The sequence below is a fragment of the Equus caballus genome, chromosome 25 (assembly GCF_041296265.1).
Source record: "Equus caballus isolate H_3958 breed thoroughbred chromosome 25, TB-T2T, whole genome shotgun sequence".
NCBI classification, from domain to species: domain Eukaryota; kingdom Metazoa; phylum Chordata; class Mammalia; order Perissodactyla; family Equidae; genus Equus; species Equus caballus.
Window position 1 is genome coordinate 24,464,035 of NC_091708.1, and position 17,205 is coordinate 24,481,239.

Consider the following 17,205-nt stretch of genomic DNA (forward strand, 5'->3'; position numbering starts at 1 on the left):
AATTGCTCACAATTCATAACAGCAACAACAAAAAAAACAGAGAGATTATCTGTTTTGGCCCAAAGTAATCACAAAGGTCCTTAAAGTAGAAAAAGGAGACAAGGAGTTATAGAAACAGATGTGACGATAGAAGCTTGGTCAGAGTGATGCAATGTGAGAAAGACTTGACTCATCTTTGCTGGTTTGAAGACGGAGAAAGGGACCACGTATCAGTCTGCTCGGGCTGCCGGGACAGAATACCACAAACTGGGTGGCTCAAACAGAAGTTTATTTTCTCACAGTTCTGGGAGCTGGAAGTCTCTGCCTCAGGTACCAAACGGTGAGAGAATAGAGAGGAAAAAAAAAAGAGCAATGGGGACTCCTCCCATGCTCCTGGGACCGCTGTTCCTCTAGTCAGGAAGAAGTGTTCTCTTTCCTAAGGATTTTAGGTGCCTGCCCAGGCACCACTGCTGCTGCTGCCACTGTCACCGCAGGACTGCCTGGGGGTTTGGTCAAGAGGTAACAGAAAAAATCAGGGAATTTGCCATCTCTTTCTGATGCATAGGGACCCCATTTCTCTCTTCTCAGACCATAAATAGGGAGCTTCTCTTGGAGCTCTTTCTATCTTTCTGTCTGAACCCAGCGTGTAGGTTCGGGTTTCAGGCTGCCCTTGAGTCCAAGACAAGAGATACTGGAGGGAGGAAAGAAAAAAAAAGCAGAAAATTCACCGTGAGTTCGTTGGTACCTTGAGTTCCAGTTTCCTTCCCGCATTTGCCTGCTACCATTTATTTTTCAGAGTCCTCGAACAGCTGCTCTGCATTCTCTCTCGAGTTGTTAACTGCATTCAGTGGGAGACACGGGATGGAATGCGCTTACTTCATCTCGACCAAAATTGGATTCTGTCGTCCGGCTTTTGCCCTCTCCCCGCTTGAGGGATTGCTCATTTACAAAGCCCCTTTGTTGGCTTTTCCTTTTTCACGGGTTTTAAATATTAGTGTTCCTCTAGTTTCACCGTAGGCAATTTTCTCACTCTGTATTCTCTCCCTAATTAAGGTTAACCATGTTCATAACTTAAATTATTACATATATGCAAATGTGTCACAAGTTTATATCTCTAGGCTTATCTTTCTCATTAATTCCAAACTAGCCTATTCAACTCACTCCACGATATCTCTACTTCCATATCTCAAAATCCTGACAAATTCAGCGTGTCTAAAATACAACTCCTGATTTACCCTTCAACCCCCAAATTTGGCCCTCTTCAAGCATTCCCTGTGTCAGTTAATGACACTATCAGCCTTCTTGGACACCTGAGTCACCCTTGACACTTTCATCTCTCTCACCAGCTATATCTAATCCTGTTGACTTTACCTCTTAATCTGTTAATGCTACTTTTTAAATAGTTCTCAAATTTTCCTATCACCCTTTTTATCCACTGCCACCACTCTAGTCCAAGCTTCCAATAACACTCAGCTGGAGCAGTGCAGTTTTCTTCTACTTGGTCTCTTTGTGTCCAGTCCTACCTTCTACAATCAATTCTCCACACTGTAGCCAGAGGACTTTTAATGGGAATGTTTGCTCAAACCATTTCAACAGCTGCTCAATGTGCTTAGCCTCTTCAAAGATCTGCAGGTCTGGCCTTGGCCTACCTCTACAGCCTCATCACCTGCCACTTCTCCCTTTGCTCTCCATGCCTCTATCACACTGACCTTCTTTTGGGTTCATGTGTCATGCTTCCTCTGTGAGGGGACCTTTGCACATGCTGCCCCTCTGACAGGGACATTCTCTCCCCCTGCCCACATCATCTACTTTCCTTCACTTACCAGCCCAATAATTACTTCACATTTTGGTGGTGCCTTCTCACAAACAAGGCAGGCGGGAGGAAGGACTGTATAACCCCAAGTCAGCCCACAAGCTACTGTTCATGTCCAGATGTCTTACCCCCTAGTAACACTTATATTTTTCCCCATGTATCCATTAATATAGGTTCTAAATTTAGATCATTCAGAGATGCCTAAAAGTTCTATCTATTAACATCCATGAAAACGAAGGAGTGCTAAAAGCCTGCTATAATTACTATTTTTTAAATAAGGAATCGAGCTGTAAAGGACATGTGGCCCAACCACTCATATGATACTTGAATCCCCTCTATGAACAGACCAAGCATTCATTCTATTCTGAACACTCTTCCAGTGTGCATTAGATCCAACCAGTTATAAGTTACTCTAATTATGGCTTCATCCTATGTACATTTCTCCATCTTGATCATTAGAAATTGTATCAATTATAGCGCCAAAGGCCTGAAACAATAATTGTTAGTACGTTTCCCTTATCTAACAACATACCATCTCTGTTGAAAAGTAAAGGTGGTTAACCTAATTCTTTAGTCCTAGAGATTCCATGCTAAGAACTAATGATGACATTCTTTAATTCTCAACAGACATCCTCACCACTGCCACCACCACCTCACCACCACCAGCGATCAAAAGGAGGTATTCAACACAGGAATGGTCAAGTATCTAATTGGATAGTCATCCAAAGTTTATTACATGCATATTTTCATTCAACAGATGTTCATTGAGCACTTGGTGCTTCACAAAAAAGTATGCACTGAATGTCTTCTCTGTGCCAGAACTTGTGCTAAGCCCTGGGGAACAGTGGAAAATGAAAGTGATATTGTCCTTGCCTCAACGAACCTACAGACTATTGAGAGAGACATTAAACAAGTAAACCCACAAATTATTATCAAATTACAAATTGTGGTAAATGCTCTTAATAAAAGAAGCAAGACAGAGCACGCTTCCGTGGAACTAAAAGGAATTTTGTATGCCTAGAGCAAAGGATGTAAATGGTGAGTAACCAGATTATGAAAGTCCTTGCATGTCATTTTAGGGACTTCAAGCTTTAGAGTAATAAAAAGCTGTTAAGGGATTTAAGTAGGGAAATGATATGATCAGATTTTTCTAAAGCATAAATCTGATTGTGTAATCATTCTTTCAGGAATTGGCTGTCAAGAGGTGGTTTTATCTTCTCTGTCAAATATATTCCTCTTTTCAACAATACTTAAAAAGGATCCCTTACCTGAGGCTATAAAAGTAATGACTGTAATTAGTATTGGTTGAAATGGAATCTAATCCAAATGAAAGAATATATCATTTACCAATAATTTAGTGTTGAATAATATATAAAATGCATTTCTATTTATATTTGCTTGTTATTTGTTACTCACAGCAACTTTACATAACATGGCTGTAACTACTGTACCTCCTAATCTCTTTGCCAAGAGTTGCTAGGGGGATACCTGCCTGGGTCCCATCCTGGGGCCTTCTCTGACATCTGGGCCATTTCTCATTTGTTTCAGTGTCCCATTCTGGTCCATATCGTATCCTGGAACATTTGGCTCCATGTCAATTTGCTCAGTTCTTTGTGTCAAAGCTGATATATTAATTACAGAGAGTGTTCAGTCTCTGTGTCTTCAAGTTCTCATAGTTCACTCTTGGAAGTAAAGATTTCAGCTATTTTTATAACTATGGTTATCCCTGTTTATATTTAGTACCACACATATTATAGCTAATTTCAGGAGGCCGACAGTTCATTCTACTCTAACATAAAATTCAGCTCCACTCTAATAAAAGCCTATTATGAAATTTCACTTCAAAATGACTCTGACATTGCCAGGAAATTAATATGGTAACTGAGTTGAGAAGGTTAAGGTATCTAAGCAGAAAAATAATTACTCCTAGCTTCTATGAACATCTCTTGGCAGCAACCTCTAGCATCAAATTTGTCCCCTTGCTCAGAATTTTGTATGTGGTTATTTCAAGTCTCTTTACAAGTGGGTTACACATCCAGGAACATGTAATGGAAGCCCAAGATCCATGGGAATGGTGTAAGAGTTAAATAATCCAGAATTCAACATCCCATACTAAAGCTTTTTAGGTCTTTCATATTTTGAAATTCGTCAAGTGGGTTAACCTTTCTCCACTCAAAATCCTTCCCTACTCTAGAAGTAGAGGTGGGCAAGTGAGAAGGTGCACATGGAGGCAGAAAGAATGGAAGAAAAATTAAAAGGAAAAAGGGAGAAATGAGAACTAATCCTACCTCTCCTTTGGAATGACAGATTTTCACTGGAAACAACGTCTCCCAAAGTATGATCATTTCACAACCTCTATCAGAATTTCTTGGGGATCTATTATAAATGAAGATTATCAGGACCCCACCCCAGAGCTAATGAATCAGAATATCTGGGAGTAGAGGCCCAAAATCTGCTATTTTTTTAAGATTTTTTTTTTTTTTTTTTTTGGTGAGGAAGATTGGTCCTGAGCTAATATCTGTTGCCAATCTTCCTCTTTTTTTTCCTCCCCAAAGACCCAGTACATAGTTGTGTACCCTGGTTGCAAGTCATTCTAGTTCTTCTATGTGGGACGTCACCACAGCATGGCCTGATGAGTAGTGTGTAGGTCCACGCCCAGGATATGAACCAGCGAACCCCGGACTGCCAAAGTGGAGCGCTCAAACTTAACCACTCAGCCACGAGGCCAGCCTCAAAATATGCATTTTTAACAAGGAATATTTTTATACAATAAAAGATTTAAAACAACTAATGAAAACATTGCCTCTGTAATTGTTGGATATTTATAAAGCAATATACCTCATTGCCCATGCTTGTTTCTTCTTCAAAATTTTCACAAGTGGTACTTATTTCTGAAACAAAGTGATTAGTTTAAAGCTAATTTATTGGTTTACCGAATGACTGCTATAAACATAAAATGTACAAAATAATAGGAATCCTTGCCCTTGTGAAGTCAATCATCAAACAAAGAAAAAAGATAAAAGCACAAAAACGACTGAATTAGCGTATGGGTGGTATTCCGGCACAGAGATAGATACAATTTGCATAAGTCTCTGGGTGCTTAGAAAAGCAAGATCAGCAGGTGAGCAGATCAAGTCAGCATTGGATGCCTTACTCAGGAAGTCAGGAGGGTTTATTTATTTATTTATTTTGAGGAAGATTAGCCCTGAGCTAACATCTGCTGCCAATCCTCCTCTTTTTGCTGAGGAAGACTCGCCCTGAGCTAACATCCATGCCCATCTTCCTCTACTTTATATGTGGGATGCCTGCCACAGCATGGCTCGCCAAGCAGTGCCATGTCCACACCCGGGATCCAAACCGGCGAACTCCAGGCCGCTGAAGCAGAACATGCGCACTTAACCGCTGGGCCACCGGGCCAGCCTCCAGTTTTAATCAGGAGTTCCGGATGAGGAAGGGTAGTTAGGGAGCCACCACAGTGTGGGAGAACAAGATCCAGCAAAGAAGTGGAAAGGATAAGGGTTGCAGTTCTGGTTCTGCAATTGTGTGATGTTGAGCAAGTCTTTTAATTTTCCTTTCTGTTTTCTCACTTGCATAATCAAGGACGATCTTTTCTTGTTTCTTTGTGCTCCTGCCTCATTCCAGAAAGGACTTAAGGCAGAGAGGATATACAAGTTTCTTCTGGCACCGACATTCACTGACTAAATTTATCCAAGTTTCCTTCTGGAGCAAACTTGTAATAACTCTATAGTCCAAAACTTCTCACAACCACGAAACACAAAAGATGGAAAATATTACTAAATGCAAATTGGAGCCTACTATTATTCATAGGCAATCACTCTGTGTGATTATAGAGCTAAGGTTCAAGTCAGTGTTCTGAGGGTGAGTATATCGTCTAGAATTTCTCTGGCAAGTTCTGCCAGGAGCGCACTCCTGGAAAAGCCACAGGCACCCAGTCAGAGATTTTCACGTGTCTGATGCAATGTTATTCTGCCCAGTAGTCTTTTCATAGCATCTTTGACTTCCTTGTTTCTTAAACTGTTAATTATGGGGTTCAACATAGGGGTAAGGACTCCATAAAGCAATGAGATGACTTTATCTATTTCTTGTGAGCTTGATGAAGAAGGTTTTAAGTACATGGAGAGGGCAGCCCCATAATACAAGATCACTACGGTCAAGTGGGCACCACACGTAGAAAAAGCCTTGTTTCTTCCCTCTGCTGAGCTGATTCTCAGAACAGTAGAAAGGATGAAGACATAGGAGATGCATATTAACAGCAGTGGAATGGGCAGGAGGAGCACGCTGACCACCAGCATGACCATGTCCATGAGCAGTGAACTTGTGCAAGCTAACTTCAGCACGGCCAGAATTTCGCATGTGAAGTGATCGATGAGATTCCCACAAAGCGGTATCTGCAGGGCGAAACTGGCTTCCAGCAGGGCGGTCAGACAGCCGGTCACCCAGGAGACAGTGGCCAACTGCACACAGACCTGCCTGTTCATGACGATGGGGTATCTCAGCGGGTTGCAAATGGCGACATAACGGTCATACGCCATGACAGCCAGGAGCACACACTCCGTGGAGCCCATGGCAAGGGACACATACATCTGTACAGCACACCCAGAAAAGATAATGGTTTTCTGGCATGACAGCAGGTTCACCAGCAAAGTGGGAATAGAAGCAGATGTGTAACAAATATCCATGAAAGAGAGATTCCCCAGGAACAAGTACATGGGGCTTTGAAGGCATGAATCTAGGACAGCGATTAAAATAAGAGTGCTGTTGCCCAGGAGGGTTATCAGATACATTACAAGGCTGAAGACAAAGAGAACGATCTCTAACTCTGGGTATCTCGAAAAACCCTCCAGGAAAAAAAGGCTCCAGATGGTGAGGTTTTCTCCTTGCATTTCCTTCCACTCACCTGTAGTGATTCTAGCCTTATTCTCTTCATTTCATCTGAGGACAGAAAGAGATGGATAAAGTACACTGTTCATTTAGCTAGGAAAACGCTTTCAAACTTACTTTCACTATCATAAACACAATTTTACCACAAGAAATCACAGCATAGTGTATCTATTGATCTAAAGGGGCAAAAAAACAGTTGATTCTTCCACAATAAAATTTAGAAAATAATTCATTTAGGAACAAGAATAAACATATTTAATACGTGAATATCAGCCCATAATCCTATACTTGGCCCACAGTAGGTTTTCAGTAAAGATTTGAAAATACTGAAAGACGAAAAATATGTATGAAGGCCGAATATGTCACTGAGCACAAATGAGAAAAGAAAGCCAGATAAGTGAGGAAAAGAAAGCACATTTGTCCATAAAACTCAATAAAACCAGTAATGATTTTCATTGGAAGAAGAAGAGGAATGTTGAGCCAAACAAATAAATAAATTTTAAACGAACACCTATGAAGTTCTGGGTCTAAATGAACTCTGTGCTATGCAGCTAACAGCATGGCGGTCCATATACTTGTTTCAAAAATGATGACATTCTGTGAAGCACTGTAGCTACCCATTCTGATTAGATTTAAGAGTCAGTTTACAACTCACACAAAAGAACCCACCCCATTTAAACACTGATGTATCCATTGTTCAGTTTCATTCATTACTGAGACTCATACCTCTGCCAGTATGTAAATAGTTCTAAAAACTATACCCAGGCAATACTCTTATTATACACGAAAACCCATGAAGATCCAGGAAACGCAGAAATTAAACTCCCTTTTAAAATTATCTTAAAAATCTCTTTGAAAAGAAGATTATAGATCATCTAATTATAAACAAGACACTTCAGGTTTTATTTTTTTACATTTCACATTATTAACCAAAAAATTACAAAACTTACCTTGCTTCTGCACTGACATTGCTCTTTATCACCTTCAACATTTTTCCTTTCCCCACTAGTTCTTTCCTTTCTATTTTCAAATATACTTGTTCTTAAAAATTCCCTTCATTGTCTCACTACATATGCAAACTGCGATCCTATATTTGCTCTTTATTTCACAGGCAAATTCCTCAATTATATGGTTTATCTCCCAATATTTCAGTCTTCACTTTCTCATCATTGGTGTTCTTTCCCAGTTTTTCTCAATTTCAGTCAATGTTATCATTTGTCTCCCAGTTCTCCATATTTAAAAAGCTAGCACAGATGGTGATGGTGAAAATAATTACGCTATGGGCAATATCTCATATCATGCCTCTATAACAGGGGCATAATAGTTTTCAATAGTTTTCATTATATTACCTTATTATCTTTGACTTCCCTACTCTATCTCGCATCTGGCCTATTAGCGAGTCCTTTCATTTTTTACTGTTAATCATCACTCCCAAAGCAGCTCACATTGTAGGTCCAAACGTTATCAGTAACGCTGAATACTCTCTTAGTATTCCAGGGAACACTTGTCAGTATTACTTCCCTCTGTGGTACCTGAGCATACACAGTTTTTGCTTTTCTTCCTAAGAGCTGCATTTTTCTATATCACAGTAGTTAGTTCCTATCCATTTATTACTTAACGGATTATTTCTCAGGGATTTCTCTGCCAGATTTTATATTTAACAAATTCTCTACAAAAAATTTATGATATCATTGTAGCAGATTACTTTAAGGAAACAATATCTCTTGACCTACTCTTAAAACTACCAAAGAAAACACAATTTTTTTAGAATGAAAAATCAGCCCAGTTGCCTGGGACTTGATATTTTCTATCCCATAAAAATAGTAGCCAAGAAAAATTGGTCCTCTCACCTGAACTCCCTTGTCACCAACTCCAAATAAAATACTGTTTCATGACGTACTTCATAAAGTTAGCTATGTGCAGGAAAGAATAAATGCATCCATGTTAAAAATGTTAAATGTATTACATAAAAATCCACATTGCAATTCATTTCTTTCCAAAGTATTGACTGTTACCCCCATAACTAAAAATGCCAAAGGATAGTCAATGAAATGCTATGTAAATTTAAATCATCTGTTGTTTGGGGGAATAGCTGTCATCCCTAAACAATTTAAAGTTTAGCAGCTACAATACACACAGAGGTTTGAAACTTCAGATCCTTCAGGGATAATGTCCCAAAGATCCAATTATATTAAACTTTTAAAAATTGAGACGGAGAGTGAACCACAGTTGCCCCAAATAACTTCAATGAATTACATAAAAACAAAGTCTTCTCTTCCTCCCTATCCATCCTAGCTATATCAAGATTTTTTTTCTTGAATGATTACAGGTAGAACACTTAACAGTATATAGAGAAAAGGTATCCCTAGAATTCTAGGATACGTATTTTTTCATTTGTGAAACTACTACTCCCTAGTTTTCAAAGATTAAGGGGAAAAAGTTTACTCTTTAAAGCATTTGACAAAATCCAATATCCATTTATGATAAAAAAAAAAACTCTCAATAAAATGGGGATAGAAGGAAAGTACCTCAACATAATAAAGGCCCTATACAACAAACCCCCAGCCAACATCACACTCATTAGGGAAAAACTGAGCGCCATCCCTCTGAGAACAGGAATAAGACAAGGGTGCCCACTCGCACCACTCTTATTCAACATAGTGCTGGAGGCTTTGGCCAGAGCAATTCGGCAAGAGAAAGGAATAAAAGGAATCTAAATTGGCAAGGAAGAAGTGAAACTCTTGCTGTTTGCAGATGACATGATTTTATATATAGAAAACCCTAAAGAATCCATCAGAAAACTATTAGAAATAATCAACAACTACAGCAAAGTTGCAGGGTACAAAATCAACTTACAAAAATCAGTTGCATTTCTATACTCTAATAACAAACTCACAGAGAGAGAACTCAAGAATACAATCCCATTTACAACCACAACAAAAAGAATAAAATATCTAGGAATAAATTTAACGAAGGAGGTGAAAGACCTGTACAATGAAAACTATAAGACGTTATTGAAAGAAACTGATGATGACATAAAGAAAAGGAAAGATATTCCATGCACACAGGTTGGAAGAATAAACATAGTTCAAATGTCCATATTACCTAAAGCAACATACAGATTCGATGCAATCTCAATCAGAATCCCAATGATATTCTTCATGGAAACAGAACAAAGAATCCTAAAATTCATATGGGGCAACAAAACACCCCGAATAGCTAAAGCAATCTTGAGGAAAAAGAACAAAGATGGAGGCATCACAATCCCTGGCTTCAAAATATACTACAAAGCTATAGTGATCAAAACAGCATAGTACTGGCATCAAAACAGACACACAGATCAATGGAACAGAACTGAAAGCCCAGAAATAAAACTACACATCTATGGACAGCTAATCTTCGACAAAGGAGCCAAGAACATACAATGGAGAAAGGAAAGTCTCTTCAATAAACGATGTTGGGAAAACTGGACAGCCACATGCAAAAGAATGAAAGTAGACCATTATCTTTCACCGTACACAAAAATGAACTAACTCAAAACAGATTAAAGACTTGAAGGTGAGACGTGAAACCATAAAACTCTTAGGAGAAAATATAGGCAGTATACTCTTGGACATTGGTCTTAGAAGGATCTTTTCAAATACCATGTCTACTCAGGCAAGGGAAACAAAAGAAAAAATAAACAAATGGGACTTTAGCAGACTAAAGAGCCTCTGCAGGGCCAGCCCCATGGCCAAGTGCTTAAGTTCGCATGCTCTGCATCAGCAGCCCAGGGTTTCATTGGTTCAGATCCTGGGTGCAGACCTAGCACCACTCATTAAGCCACACTGAGGCAGCATCCAACATAGCACAACCAGAAGGACCTACAACGAGAATATATACAACTACATGCTTGGGGGCTTTGGGGAGAAGAAGAATAAGAAGAAAAAAAGAGCTTCTGCAAGGCAAAGGAAACAAGGAAGAAAACAAAAAGACAACCTACCAACTGGGAGAAAATATTTGCAAATCATATATCTGAAACGGGGTTAATCTCCAAAATATATAAAGAACTCAAACAACTCATCAACAACGAAAATAAAAACAACACAATCAAAAAATGAGCAGAGGCGGGCTGGCCCAGTGGCGTGGTGGTTAAGTTCACATGTTCTGCTTCAGCAGCCCGAGGTTCACAGGTTTGGATCCCGGGCACCGACCTATGCACCACTCATTAAGCCATGCTGTGGTGGAATCCTATATACAAAATAGAGGAAGACTGGCACAGATGTTAGCTCAGGGACCATCTTCCTCAAGCAAAAAGAGAAAGACTGGTAACAGATTTAGCTCAGGGACCATCTTCCTCACCAAAAAAAAAGGGCAGAGGATATGAACAGACATTTTTCCAAAGAAGATATACAGACGGCCAACAGGCACATGAAAAGATCTTTAACATCACCAATCATCAGGAAAATGTAAATCAAAACTACACTGAGTTGTTACCTTATACCCGTTAGAATGGCTATAATCACCAAGACAAAAAAAATAACAAGTGTTAGAGAGATGTGGAGAAAAGGGAACCCTCATACACTGCTGGTGGGGATGCAAACTGGTGCAGCCACTATGGAAAACAGTATGGAGATTTCTCAAAATATTAAAAATTGAAATACCATATGACCCAGCTATTCCACTAGTCAGTAACTATCCAAAGAACTTGAAATCAACAATTCAAAGAGATTTATGCACCCCTATGTTCACTGCAGCATTATTCACAATAGCCAAGATGTGGAAGCAACACAAGTGCCCATCAACTGATGAATGGATAAAGAAGATGTGGTGTGTGTGTGTATGTGTGTGTGTGTGTGTGTGTGTATATATATATATATATATATACACATATATAATGGAATACTACTCAGCCATTCAAAAAGACAAAATCGTCCCATTTGCAACAACATGAATGGAACTTTAGGGTATTATGTTAAGCGGGATAAGCCAGACAGACAAAGACAAACATTGTATGATTTCACTCATATGTGGAAGATAAACAAAGACAAGGACAAACAGATTAGACTAGTAGTTACCAGAAGGGAAGGGGTTAGGGGATGGGCATAAGGGGTAAAGGGGCACATATATATGGTGACAGACAAATAACAATGTACGACAGAAATTTTACAATGCTATAAATTATTATGACCTCAATAAAAAAAATCAAAAATCAAATGTTCCAGAAGTCAAAAAAAAAGTTTACTCTTTAAGCCACTTGTCCCAACAAGTGATCAGAAATTTTATTCAATATACACATACTGCGAGGGCAATGAACCCTCAGTAGCAATGGACACACTTCCCGCCCAGATCTTGGTTTCTAAATACAATTCTCAACTAAAAGGAAACATAGTTCCTTGGAGAAATGGCTATTAAAAAGTCTGGAGCAGGAAAAGAACAAGATTAGCTTGGAGCACCTCATCGCACTAGAATGTAAGGAAGCATGCAGAAAATGATTAGGATATTTCAAAAGGCCATAGAAGCACAGTGGATGAGGTTCCCATTAGCCAAATCTGGGACAGATTATTTTGAGCATCAAAATAAATAATGGTAAAAATGAACTATAACCCATAGAATAAAACAAGAATGCATGAGTTCTTTTGAAAGGAAGAAAGGAAGGAAGGAAGGGAGGGAGGGAAGAAGGAAAGTTCTTTCTTACAGTAGGATGCCAAAAAATAAATATGATTGGGTTAGAAAATCATCAAACAAGGTTAAAGTTGCTATGGTAACAGATTATCATAGGTAAAATATTATAGTAGGTAAATGTAAGTATCATAGTTGTCATAGGTAAAAGTTGGATGAGAAACAGGCTATTTACATGGTGTCAAAGTATCTCACCACAAACTACATATTAATTTTTTTAAAAACATAGTAATAGCTCTACATCTGGGAGACCTGGAGGATAACCACCTTAACATCACCAACGACGGGACAAATTGACTCCAGGTGCCTTCTGATATGACGCACTGAGGACATAATACCACTTCTTTAGTATTCCTGTCGAATATACATAACCTGAATCTAACCAAGAGGAAAAACCAGACAAAATCAAGCTGAAGGATATTCTGCAAAATAACCGGTCTATACTTTTCAAAAATGTCAAGGTCAGGATACAAACAAAAAGGCTAAGGAAACGTTCCAGGTGATTAGAGACAAGAAAACTAAATGCAATGCATGACCCAGCACTGAATAGTGGACAAGGAAAGAATTCTCTCTAAAGGACATTATTAGGACAGTAGACAAAATCTGAATATGGGCTGTGGATTAAATAATAGCATTGTATCAGAGTTAAATTTCCTGATCTTCATAATTGCACTGTGGTGACGTAAGAGGATGTCCTTGTTCTTAAACATTGAAGTATTTAGTGTTGAAAGGGCAAGATCTCTCCAAACTACCCTCAAACAGATCATAAACGATACGTTCTTTAAAAAGTTCACTCTGGAGGGACTCGCCCGGCACGTCGCCCCTCCGCGCCTCGCCAGGACAATACGGCGACGCATGGGGACCCGGCCAGCCTCCCCGCGGCACAGACGCGGGGCAAAGTCCGGGGGGGCGGCCGGGGGTCTCAAGACCCGGGTCGCGGTCCCCGCAGGCAGCATCGCAATTTGCATCACTTTCGCCACCGAGGACGTGAAGACGCAGCCGCAGAGGGACGAGCGCTCGCACCCTCCGCGGAACCAAGCATCAGGATTGCGTGCCGCAGACGGTCCGCAGCCCTGGCATCCAGGCCTGTACCGAGGCCTTAGGCTCCAGCCCCAGGGCGGCCGTCGGGTTCGGGATGTTCCTCAGCAACCACGAGCCGGACGCCCAACGATGGCTGGACAGCACGCGCGGGCTGCCGTGCGGCACGGGCGCCGGCGTGGCAGACGGCCTGGTGGTCGAGCGCCCCATGGACACCACCAAGGCGAAGTTCATCCACGACCAGACCTCCCTTAACCCAAAAGACAGAGGATTCTTCACGGGGTCAAGGGGACTGCGGGAACAAGGGCTGAAGGAGACGTATCAGAGCCTCACGGCCACCGTGCCGAAGCAGAGATGCAGCCAGGCCATCCGCTTCCTCGAGCGCAGCCGGTACCGCGCGCCCAACCCCACCAAGCCCTTGAAACTGCTGTTCACGCGGGATTCGGAGCTATCGCGAGCGCAGCTTCGGGAACACGCCTGTGGCCGTGATGGAGACCCGGATGCAGGGCCTGGAGGCGCGCAGACATTGGGGCGTTTGGACGGCTGCTCGCAGGTCCAGAGGAATGAGGAGTTCAAGGCGTCCTACTAGGGCTCTGCCCCTCCCTGGGCCGGGTCTCCGTGGACGTGGCCATCGTGTTCATCATCCACGATGAGGTGGTGAAGCTGCTCAACAAAGTGGAGGACGGACTGAGCCCCCAAGGTTTCTGCGTCGGGGCTGTCCCCAGGCGCCTCCAGTCGGGCGCCGAAGCCCCTCTCGCCGCCATTCCTGAGCAGTCCTCCCTTTCCCCGACCCCCGCACTGCGTGGCCTCGTCTGTCCCCTGTGGCCATTAAGGCCACGTGTCCCATAGTGCCATGTGTCCCCTATGGTCTGAATGACACCACCGTTGTGTCCATGTGTCCGGCTAAGGCTGGGTGTCCCTCTGGCCTGTGAATCTGTGCCCGCTGTCCCTGTGCTTAGTCATGAGCCATGTGTCTGTATTTCATGTTCCGTGCCCTGTGACCCTGTGCCCCGCTGCCCGCGGTGCCTGTGTGGACTGGGTTCACAGCCCTGTAGCCAGGACGGGTCCCAGCCCCGTGCCTTCCACCCTGGGCAGCAGGGGCACCCGCCAGGCCTACCAGAGCGGCCTGGCCTCGCTGCCTTGCAGTTGCTGCGTACCCTCACCCCCACCCCATTTCTCCCACCACCGGCCTTAATGGGCCCTCTCTCCGACCGGGCAAGGGTGGTGCCCGGCACTCTGAGGACCACCCTCCCAAGGCGGAATAAACCAGATCCCGCCGGAAAAATGAAATAAAAAGTTGTGCATGGAGAGCAGATACATCTATTACCACGTTCTCTTTGCAAGGTATGCGGTTCCCATGCCTTTGCTGGGTCCTTTTGGCAGTTCACTTTCTCTGGATCACCAAGGGTAAATGGACGCTTCAGCTGGAGGACCATCAGGAGAATTTGGTCATACCACACGAGTAAGCAGACTTTTTCTTTCTTAGGTAAAGAAGAGAAGTAACAACTAGATTGAATAATATAAGAATTAACAATACGGGCCGCCCCCCCACCGTGGCTGAGTGGTTAAGTTTGGGCTCTCCGCTTCTGCAACTCAGGGTTTGGTAGGTTTGGGTCCTAGGCGCGGAGTTAGCACTTCTCATCAGACCGTGCTGAGGCAGCGTCCTACGTAGCAGAGCCAGGAGGACCTACGACTAGAATATACAACTATGTACTGGGGGGCTTTGGGAGAAGAAGGAAAAAAAAATTAGCAATAGAACTAAATAAGTTGTAGGATGACATTTTGGGGATAATGGGCAAGAGTGGCCCATTCATGATGAGCTTGAAATAGTTAAACCCACTGTACCCAATAGGCTTGTTTGATTATAAAACACAGGAAACATCACAGAGTTCATGGCTTAACAGTTTTAATAATATTAATCTTGAAATTTTATTTTCCTAAAGGTCAGTGCTCACAATAATCTCACCTGTCACAAGGCAACAAGAATTTTGCTAGAAAATTCACAATAAAATATTAACTAGAAATAATAGGCATTGATATTGGAGAAAAGGAGATAAAATTATCTCTTGCAAACGATATGATTTTATATCTAAAAACAAATCAATTAAAACTGTTCCCCAGAAACAGTCTAGTAAAGTAGCCTAATAAAAGATAAATTTTAAAAATCAATAATTTTCTTGAAGCCAGTTGGAAGATACAGTGACCAGAAAAGGATTTCGTTATCAGTTATATTAAAACTTTGAGCTATCTTAGAACAACTCTAACAAGAACCGTGCAGAATTGACATGAAGGGACCAATAAAATTTTAATAACAGCAGTGCCATAACCAATAAACTAAATGAATCCTGATGCCAAATCTAGAGTCCATCTTTAAACATGTTATTTTGATCAACACAAAAATAATTCTTTTCTGGTAAAATGAAAAACTGCTATATTAAAATGAAACCTTCAAAAGTGAAGCAGGAGATGTTTTCATAAACAATGGTAGAAATGAAGGAGGCCTTCAGAATGATTTCTCACAAAACCAAACAAAATAGCTTAAAGGAAAAAATGCTGTTTGATAACGAAACTGACCTCAGCCACTTCCCCTTTCAGAAGAGTAGTATAATTATCTCATCTCTTGGTTATGTGGCTCTCATATTTAGAAATACACCTCAAGCAGTCTGCTTTATTGTGAAAGCAGGTCCTGAGATCGTTCCAATAAAAAAAAGATGATGATAAAGATAACTAGCTTATTCTATTTAATGATGAAGTTCCAGGATTTTAAAATTCAATCCTGGCTTCTCCAGAAGGGGTTGGAACATTGGGAGAACGGAGAGTGGAGAGAGTATCAGGAAGAGAGGAGGAGAGAGCCCAGAAATCTTGAGAACTAAAAGGAATCCAGAGAAATTAGCCAATGAGAAATACCTAGTGGCAGGGAAGGCTAAGGATTTATAAAAATACCAATATCTCATATTGAATATTAGGTTGTTGGCTGGTCTTAGCTATTCTCTGCTCCCTCTATTACTCCCAAAAATTCAATTAAGGTCATATAAACACAACAATCTTGGATAATGGAGGAACAGAAGTAAGCTACCAGAACGGAGAACTGGGTGCAAAGCATTTAAGGAAATCTCTGTCCAGTCGTTAGCTGACCACTCAGCTAACTGGGCAGAGACTTCAGTGGTCACATACAATAAAGAATTGAGACTTTACAGAATTCGTTCAGGAAGTCACTGAAAAAGAAAATAGCAACAACAGCAAACTCTGGAATGGGAGGGGAATCTGATTTCCAGAGTTGCCACATGATATTATTTTAAATATCCAGTATTCAACAAAAAAATGAGACATGCAAAGAAACAGAAAAGTATGGCCCATATTTAATAATCATAGAAGGGTCCATCCATCAAGAAGACATAATTATAAATTATAAATTGTAAATATATATGTGCACCTAAGAAACAGAGCCCCAAAATACTTGAAACAGAAACTGACAACTAGAGGGAGAAACAGACAATTCAACAATAATAGTTGACGACTTTAATACTGAACTCTCAATAATTGGTAGAACCACTAGACAGCATATCAACAAGGACATAGAAAGTTAGAACTCTATAAACCAATTAGACTTAGCACCATCTATAGAACACCCCACCGAACAACACACACACATACACATACACATTCTTCTCAAGTGCACATAGAACGTTACCTGATTTTATGCTGTCGTACAGTATGCATTTCAGTATGTTTGGCTTCATTCCCTTCATAGTACACTTGCAAGATCCATGTTGATGTGTACAGCTGCAGTTTGTCCATTTTTGTTGTTGTAT

General features: G+C 41.1%; 2 protein-coding genes and 1 pseudogene across 5 annotated transcripts in view; 1 reads left to right on the forward strand and 2 right to left on the reverse strand.

Moving 5' to 3' along the window:
* LPAR1 (lysophosphatidic acid receptor 1) overlaps positions 1-13,778 on the reverse strand; it is a 352,985-nt gene extending 339,207 nt beyond the window's left edge. Inside the window, exons 1-3 of one of the 2 annotated variants that reach the window (XM_070251331.1) lie at positions 13,379-13,778; positions 8,545-8,607; positions 6,711-6,745 (exon numbers count right to left, since the gene is read on the reverse strand). The gene's annotated coding sequence lies outside the window, so the exon portion shown is untranslated. Of the gene's footprint in view, positions 1-724; positions 848-6,710; positions 6,746-8,544; positions 8,608-13,378 lie in introns of those variants that run through there. The other variant, XM_070251332.1, reaches the window with a different exon arrangement.
* On the reverse strand, positions 4,251-13,835 carry OR2K2 (olfactory receptor family 2 subfamily K member 2). 3 transcript variants are annotated; one of them, XM_070251337.1, is made up of 3 exons: positions 13,448-13,819; positions 8,545-8,607; positions 4,251-6,745 (listed from the first exon to the last, which is right to left on the reverse strand). In XM_070251337.1, the coding sequence occupies exon 3, from the start codon at positions 6,694-6,696 to the stop codon at positions 5,746-5,748; it is 951 nt and encodes a 316-aa protein (XP_070107438.1). In that variant the 5' UTR covers positions 6,697-6,745; positions 8,545-8,607; positions 13,448-13,819; the 3' UTR covers positions 4,251-5,745. The 3 variants fall into 3 exon arrangements, with proteins under 3 accessions (XP_070107438.1, XP_001491358.3, XP_023484404.2); XM_001491308.6 differs by having other exon boundaries at positions 4,698-6,745; positions 12,623-13,835; XM_023628636.2 differs by having other exon boundaries at positions 4,704-6,745; positions 13,379-13,778.
* On the forward strand, positions 13,491-14,367 carry LOC138920782 (tricarboxylate transport protein, mitochondrial pseudogene; annotated as a pseudogene).
* The last annotated feature ends 2,838 nt before the right edge of the window (positions 14,368-17,205 follow it).

Excerpts from the sequence above, each read along its gene's own strand:
- OR2K2 (XM_070251337.1), bottom strand. The coding sequence starts at position 6,696 with ATGCAAGGAGAAAACCTCACCATCTGGAGCCTTTTTTTCCTGGAGGGT.